Raw genomic sequence first — 7,433 nt, 5'->3', positions numbered from 1 at the left:
TTAAACAATAAATTGTTTTACTTTATGTCATAATAATACGTGTGAAGTGTTCAACTATTACCTATCCTTCTCAACTCAACATCTCAAGACTGACGACAAACGTGCTACGTCGTTTGAATAATTAATTGTAATTGTGTTCAACGTGTCCTGCACGGCGATCACTACACAAATTTGGTGTCAGGTGTGGGGTCACTTATATCGAATGAAATAAAAATTGATTTTTCAATACATAAGTAATTTGAGACCCACCGACGAACCACGTTCAAAGCCAATCAAGGGATCACGCCAAAGTGTGACAACAATTTGGTTCCAACAGAGCAATCCAGCCTAAACGGTCAGTTCAAGGGGCAGTTGTACACGGAACACAACACAAGCCAGCAGAGCTTGTCCAGTAGGTGCAGTCCACGGAGAAGGAAATTTCCAAACAGAATCTAGGGATTCAAGGACGCATCGAGTTCAACAGCCGACAGAATGAACAATAATTTGTAAGTTATTAATATTAGAATATGTTATGTCAAATTTGTCCGGTTTAAAAAAGTAGTAATTAAAGTAAATGATTACGAGAAGTCAGGCAGCTAAAGACAAAGTTGTGGAGGAAACTGACGATGATTCAGGTTTAACCGAAACAATAGATTCAGTGAATAACGATAGTACAATAGACGATACTAATCTAAACGGAACGCTTAACTTAATTGATTTAAATCAAACTATAAGGGATATCACCATAGAAAATTTCTATACAATGGCGAATCAATTAGACCTTGTAACAGCTTTAAGATTCATTCCCGAGTTTGCAAGAGGTAGTGAAACAGATTTAGCGTCTTTTATTTCTAGATGCGAATTCGTTTTTTCTAAAGTACCCGATGTTATGAACCCACATAGCAATTGTAATATATTAATATTTTGAAAATATTTGATCAAGGTTTTTCCTTCAAACATTTAAATTTTAATATTTTAGAAATGTTATCATAATGTTTTCCCAACAATGTTTTCCTATAATTTATTGCTAAAACATTTTCAAAATATTTATACAACAATATTTTAGATTCTGAACGGAGTGAAGAATGTATTGATTTTACAATGATGTATGTTTTTTTTTTTTGTTTTTTTTTTTTTTTTTTTTGTTTTTTTTTTTTTTTTTGTGTCTGTGTACAGCATAACTAGTCGAATAATGCTCCAATTTCAAACAATGGGGGTGGTTTCCGATGTAAAAGTGAATATCCTTGGTGCATTATAGAGGTAAAAAGTTAACATTTTCCAACAGTTTTCAAAAAAATCGAGAAAAACAAAAAAAAATGACGGAAAAACGGCAATTTTTACGCAAAACCAGTTTTCGACCGACCAAATCGATTTTTTTTTATGGTTGTAATTCAAAAACTAATCACTGAAAATACTTGAAATTTTCACCAAATGTTAATGTCAGTGGTATCTGTATATAGTTAAATTTTCAAAAATTTTGACTTTTTTTGAGTTATTTATAGACCACTGAAATTTTCGATTTTTTTGAGAAATTTTTTTTAAAGTGTCGATAAAAAATTTTTGGATGACCAAAAAGTTTTGAAAATTTAATACAAGGTTCCTTATGAGTTGTTTTTATTGTAGCTAAAAAAAATTAAAAATCGTTAGTCACAATTTTTTTTTATAAGAGTTTATAGTTCAAATTTTTACGAAATCTGTCGAAAACGCGAAAATTTGCAAGTAATTTTGAAGTTGAAAAATCATAAAATTTTTTTCTTTTATAACTAAGTTTTGAAAATTTGGTACAAGGTTCTCCATACATTTTTCTTCAAATATCTGTAAAAAAAACTCTACCGGATTCAGACAAAAAATTTTTATGAGTGTTTGAAATTTAAATTTTTACAAAACCGCGTTAAATAACGGTTTAGCCTCAAACGATTTTTGATATTTGTTATAATTCAAAAAGTATAAGTCGTAGATACTTGAAAATTTTACCAGTTATTTAGATTGGCATTTTATTTACTTGATTAATTTTCAAAATATTTTGAGTTTTTTTGAGCTATTTATAGACAACTGAAATTTTCAATTTTTCTGAAAATTTTTTTGAAGGGTCGATAAAATTTTTTTGGCCCTATCAAAATACTTGAAAATTTTATACAAAGTTCCTCATATATTATTCTTATAGTGATTAAAAATTATAAGAATACATAGGCACAATTTTTTTTTATTAGCATTTGAAGTTCAAATTTGACGAAATTCGTCAAAATTATGAATATTTGCAAATTATTTGAAGTTGAAAAATCATAAAATTTTTTGTGTTTATAACTAAGGATTAAAAATACAACACTAAGTTTTCCATAAGTTTACCTTCAAGTATCTATAGAGAAAACTCGAAGCATCATTATAGGAAAATTTTAAGTGCGTTTGAATTTTAAATTTTAACGAAATAGCGTAACGATAACGATTTATCCTCAAACGATTTTAAATATTTGTTATTATTCAAAAAGTATAAGTCGTAGATACTTGAAAATTTTACCAGTTATTAAGATTCGCGTTTTCTTTACGTGATTTAATTTTCAAAATATTTTGACTTTTTTGAGCTACTTATAGACAACTGAAATTTTCAATTTTTCTGAAAATTGTTTTTTTATGTGTCGATAAAATCTTTTTGGCCCTATCAAAATACTTGAAAATTTAATACAAAAATCCTCATAAGTTATTATTATAGTGATTAAAAAATTATAAGAATACATAGGCACAATTTTTTTTTATTAGCATTTGAAGTTCAAATTTTGACGAAAATTCGTCAAAATCATGAATATTTGCAAATTATTTTGTAGTTCAAAATTCATAAAATTGTTTGTATAGGTAGCTAAGAGTAGAAAATTTAATACAAGATTTTCCATAAGTTTTGCTTCAAAAAGCTATAGAGAAAATTTTAAGAGTCATTATAGGAAAAATGTTTTGAGCGTTTGAGTTTTAAATTTTTATGAAATCGGAATATTTGTTTCAAAATAGAATATATGACAATATTTAATTATATATATTATAGACTGACAAATCATCTCCGTTCAGAATCGTTTTTCGTATACAATGATACTTATCATTGCATTCAAATTTAATCTACCCTAGTCCGAGGTCTACCCCACCCCCTAATGTACAGCAGAGCGGTACCCACTTGCCGACTTTTTTTCGTTTGAAATAATACTATTTTTTATTCTATCCGATTCTCTTATATCTGCTTTGAGCATACGTTTAGGATATAATGGATCGACAATCTTGGGGAGTAAACATTCTACATAAAATCTGAAATAAAAAAATAATTTCAGTAGGTAGGTACTAAAAAAAAAAAAAAAAAAAAATATGAATTAAAAATTAAATTATAGTATGAAATAAAATAACAAACGTTTTTAATTTGTTGACCATTTTATTTTCCCAAAATGAATTGTCATATTCAATTATTTCAATATTCATCCAATTCGAAGTGTATATCACAAAGTAGCACATTTGTCTTCGGGATATATGCAATTGGCCCATTATTTGGAAGTAGTATGCATGGTCTAATTTTAGCTTAATTGATCCATCGATTATTTTACAATACTGTAGCTGTACATTTAAAATAAAATACAATTAATTGTATTTCATTAGGTTTATACATTAAAACATTAAATGTTAAATATTAAAAATATATAATATACGTACAAGTTTATTTTGCACGGCATCTATTGCATTTAAAGTACTCTTGGCAGCAAATGGACATTTGATTTCCACAATGGCATTATCTTCTACCAGACCATCTAAACATTGATTGCAAATATTAACTAATAACTTCTATAAATAGTAAATACTTAATACTTTGTTACATCTAACTATCTAAGTCAATGGAATGATGAAATATTAGTTACCTGGACTCGCAGCTAAATATGGGATTATTGGATCTATCAGTAAACCGCATGTTTCAATTTTTTTATTAATATTTTTTTTCAATTCTGTACGAGCTATTGCCTCCATGTCTCGTCCATATTGTAAAGACTTCGCCTGCGCTTCACATGCATATAACAAATCATAAATGGTATTTTTACAACTGGTAGTACTTCTCATTTTGCATATTTGACCAAAACGAGAAGCAGTAAGTCGGATCCTACGTTTGACTATCGCTCTGTTCCCTCGTATTAAACTCGATGTCAGTTTTGTTAGCAGTTTCTAATGACACAAGAAATTTTTTTTGTTTTTCTAAAAAAATTTCTGGTAACATATCATTAACCAAAGGTTCCGCCAATCCATAATCTTCATCAGGTCCATTACCTGAACTATGTAAATAATTTCTGCGTTCTGGAAATAGTTGTCGTCTTCTCGCGGTGTTAGAAAGTTTTCGATTATGATTATTCAAATATTTTTTCCCAAATTTTCCTATATTAAAAATTTTAAATTAAACCTATATTTTTCAAATATCATTGTAACAATATTACAGTATTAATTTTTTAAGCTTTTTGACATAACGAATACAATTTTATTGACTTTTATAGAAAAAAAAACTAAAAAAAATTGTAAACTGCAAATGTTCGTAATAAGTTCAAAACAAATCAAAATATTTTTAAAATGTCATTGCGTATATTCCCGACGCCTTTGAAAACTTTTTTATACGGTTTTAATTAATTCAATAAAGTATACCTATATTTTTATTTATATTTCATTACCTGGACTGTGATTATTAGTAATTTTTTTGTGGATTTTCCGTAAGAATTCTTTTGTATTAAATGCCACAACCGCTGCTTCTATTCTAGTGTTATAGTTTCCCCGACTAGAAAAGTTTATTCGTTTGCCACCAATATGTTTATTTATTACAGAGTTAAACTGTTCGCATATATTATTAGTTTTGTTTTCTAATAAACTGGATGATTTACTAATTAAACGCGATACACAATTTTGAATTTCTGACATCATCCCACTACTTATGGCCTCTGGAACTAGATTTAGTTCGTTTTTTTTTTAACCCGGTTGGCAAAAATAACTGGCGCAATTTACATGTTGGCCCAACCGGTGAAATGGAGCATTGGCTAAATCCTTTTGAATTTCTGAAATAAAAATTTTTAAATTTTATAAAATGAACTGTTTAAAACTTTAAAATATTATTAAAAGTAAAATTTATATAACCATGTCCTATAGGTACCTTTTATTTTCTGTAGCTTCGTTAGTTTATCATCTTCTATCCAATGCTTTACAGATTTTGTAATATCAGAACGAAATCGAATTATATTTGTAATAATAAATTTTCGAATACGAAGCGGATATTTTGTAACTTTGGCCAATGTATTAAGTTTAGTAGCGTAATTTCTAAGCAAGTGATTTTTACATTCAATTTTTTCGATAAAAAAGTTTGGTCCATATGGTTGTACTTCTTGAAGTCGTTTCATAACGCTGCTGTCCCCATCTCCTATAAATAATATAAATATACAATAATAATATAATATAATATTCGTATTCTTGATATATTAAGGTTTTAAAAAAAAATATCATAGTAAAATTAATCATTCTAATAAATTATAATTATTCGTTTACCAATAAGTTTATTAAATTTTAGTCCATGTAATTCTACACTTTTCGAAAATCCCTCTATAACACCATCTGCTTCCATACTTGTTGATGCTTTTTTCCAGTTCAAAAAGCATTGGTGTTCTGGTACAATTTCTTTTTTAATATTTGATCTTTGACATATAACACAGTATTTGTTACGAATGCCAATAAACAGAACCTTTTTTGTTCTATATCCAATTATTGTTGCCTATAAATATATTATGTTTGTTACTGATGAGTATACCTCATAAAAACAATATGTAATGTTGAATACGATATGTTGTAAAAAAAATTAATTAAATTTTAAGCTTCAAACAAACAGATTCAGTAATCTTTAATTATGATTATTTGTGTTTAGAATATAGCAATTAAACTTACTACTCCAGATGACGCATTATAATTCGTTTTGTAACTTCTTTTGGACCATTGTCCATCGGCCACTACCGTACACATCGGAATACCATCAGTGTCGACATAACCACATTTCAAAGCAAGTTCTTTTTCTTCCTCGCCGGCTTTTCTCATCTCTTCCCATGCACTATCCGAAATAACTTTGGCTAAAGTAGACTGTATTTTTATAAAACTACTACATGATAATGATGGTATTTCAAGAAATGAAAAAAATTCCGACAATTGTGTATGTCCAATACCTAGAAATAATAAAATATTAATATTAAAAAAAAAAAGCGGGCTAGTGGGTACCGCTCTGCTGTACATTAGGTGCCTTGTGGATCATTATTATATAGGTATTATAGGAGTGTTAAATTTGAATCCAATGATAGTTATACATCTTGTATTAAATTTTCAACTCTTAGCTACTTATACAAACATTTTTATGAATTATACTTACAAAATAATTTGCAAATATTCAGGAATTTGACGAATTTTTGTCAATGTTTGAACTTAAAATACTAATAAAAAAAATTGTGCCTTTGTATTCTTATAATTTTTTAATCACTATCAGAATAACTTATGAGGAACTTTGAATTAAATTTTCAAGTATTTTGATAGGGCCAAAAAAATTATACCGACACTTCAAAACATTTTTTCAGAAAAATTGAAAATTTCTATGGTCTATAAATAGCTCAAAAAAAGTCAAAATATTTTGAAAATCTAATATACATATTATATGTAGGTAAGTACATATACCACAAATTATATTATATGTGTAATTTATAAGCACAACTGAAAACTCCATGAAATATTACTCTATTCTATGTATTTATGCGTTTGCATAGATATAAAAATGCATACAATCTGTAGTCTAATAATGTATTATGTATTTATATACTTATAACTTATATAAAAACAAACCTATTACCTATAGCTTGACACGCATTGACAGCAGCATTGTTGGTTGTTACTATGTCGGTTTTTTCAATATTTTCAGTGTAAAGTTTCTCTACAATATTACAAACTTTACATTTAAAATAAAAAACAGATTGAAATCCTTTTATAATTTCAGACTGATACTCCATATCTATAAAGGAGCAACCGAAACCAATATCATGTTTTTTTTTGGATTTGACTCATAAAATATAAAATATCGACAATTCTCCTTCCTTCTAGTTTTCTAAAAATATTTTTTTTGATTTATTAAATTATTATAATCAAAATTATTAAAAATTAATTAGTATATAGGCGACAGGCGTATTTAAATGTATAATATACTCTGAAACTATTGTATTAATTGATTCATCTGATGTTATACACAGCTCATGATCAATAATCGAATCCATAGATAAAGATGTGCCAAATGACGAACTAGACTCTTTTTCTGTACTTGATAAAATTGACCCGATTGTAACTTTTGGAGTACTAGTAATTCTTTCTACTGATTCACTAAAAATAACAAAAATTATTCAGTAAACATTTTTACATCGTTTTTTAAGCTTTTGATC

The 7,433-nt window shown here is 27.5% G+C and overlaps 2 protein-coding genes across 2 annotated transcripts; both read right to left on the bottom strand.

The window, feature by feature from the left end:
• Positions 1 to 3,005: 3,005 nt before the first annotated feature.
• Positions 3,006 to 4,098, bottom strand: LOC126554973 (uncharacterized). Its single transcript, XM_050209953.1, has 4 exons — positions 3,864 to 4,098; positions 3,661 to 3,755; positions 3,365 to 3,564; positions 3,006 to 3,264 (listed from the first exon to the last, which is right to left on the bottom strand). Exons 1-4 carry the CDS (start codon positions 4,057 to 4,059, stop codon positions 3,111 to 3,113), a joined length of 645 nt encoding a protein of 214 aa, XP_050065910.1. The 5' UTR covers positions 4,060 to 4,098; the 3' UTR covers positions 3,006 to 3,110.
• A 9-nt stretch (positions 4,099 to 4,107) lies between these two features.
• On the bottom strand, positions 4,108 to 7,085 carry LOC114126922 (uncharacterized). The gene is made up of 6 exons (XM_050209952.1): positions 6,854 to 7,085; positions 5,911 to 6,182; positions 5,518 to 5,740; positions 5,129 to 5,392; positions 4,656 to 5,033; positions 4,108 to 4,368 (listed from the first exon to the last, which is right to left on the bottom strand). Exons 1-5 carry the CDS (start codon positions 7,008 to 7,010, stop codon positions 4,948 to 4,950), a joined length of 1,002 nt encoding a protein of 333 aa, XP_050065909.1. The 5' UTR covers positions 7,011 to 7,085; the 3' UTR covers positions 4,108 to 4,368; positions 4,656 to 4,947.
• Between the last annotated feature and the right edge of the window lie 348 nt (positions 7,086 to 7,433).

Source organism: Aphis gossypii, unplaced genomic scaffold, assembly GCF_020184175.1.
Source record: "Aphis gossypii isolate Hap1 unplaced genomic scaffold, ASM2018417v2 Contig00668, whole genome shotgun sequence".
Taxonomy (NCBI): Eukaryota; Metazoa; Arthropoda; class Insecta; order Hemiptera; family Aphididae; genus Aphis; species Aphis gossypii.
Note: the sequence above shows the minus strand (reverse complement) of the source record. Positions and strands in the feature narration are given on the sequence as shown.

What these genes read in the sequence shown, in the direction of transcription:
- LOC126554973 (XM_050209953.1), bottom strand. Translation starts at nt 4,059, where the DNA reads ATGAGAAGTACTACCAGTTGTAAAAATACCATTTATGATTTGTTATAT. An exon ending in ATATTTAGCTGCGAGTCCAG is followed by an intron (nt 3,756 to 3,863) that starts GTAACTAATATT and finishes ATCAATGTTTAG; the next exon opens with ATGGTCTGGTAGAAGATAAT. An exon ending in ATGCCGTGCAAAATAAACTT is followed by an intron (nt 3,565 to 3,660) that starts GTACGTATATTA and finishes TTAAATGTACAG; the next exon opens with CTACAGTATTGTAAAATAAT.
- LOC114126922 (XM_050209952.1), bottom strand. Translation starts at nt 7,010, where the DNA reads ATGGAGTATCAGTCTGAAATTATAAAAGGATTTCAATCTGTTTTTTAT. An exon ending in CAATGCGTGTCAAGCTATAG is followed by an intron (nt 6,183 to 6,853) that starts GTAATAGGTTTG and finishes TATTATTTCTAG; the next exon opens with GTATTGGACATACACAATTG. An exon ending in GAAGCTACAGAAAATAAAAG is followed by an intron (nt 5,034 to 5,128) that starts GTACCTATAGGA and finishes TTTTTATTTCAG; the next exon opens with AAATTCAAAAGGATTTAGCC.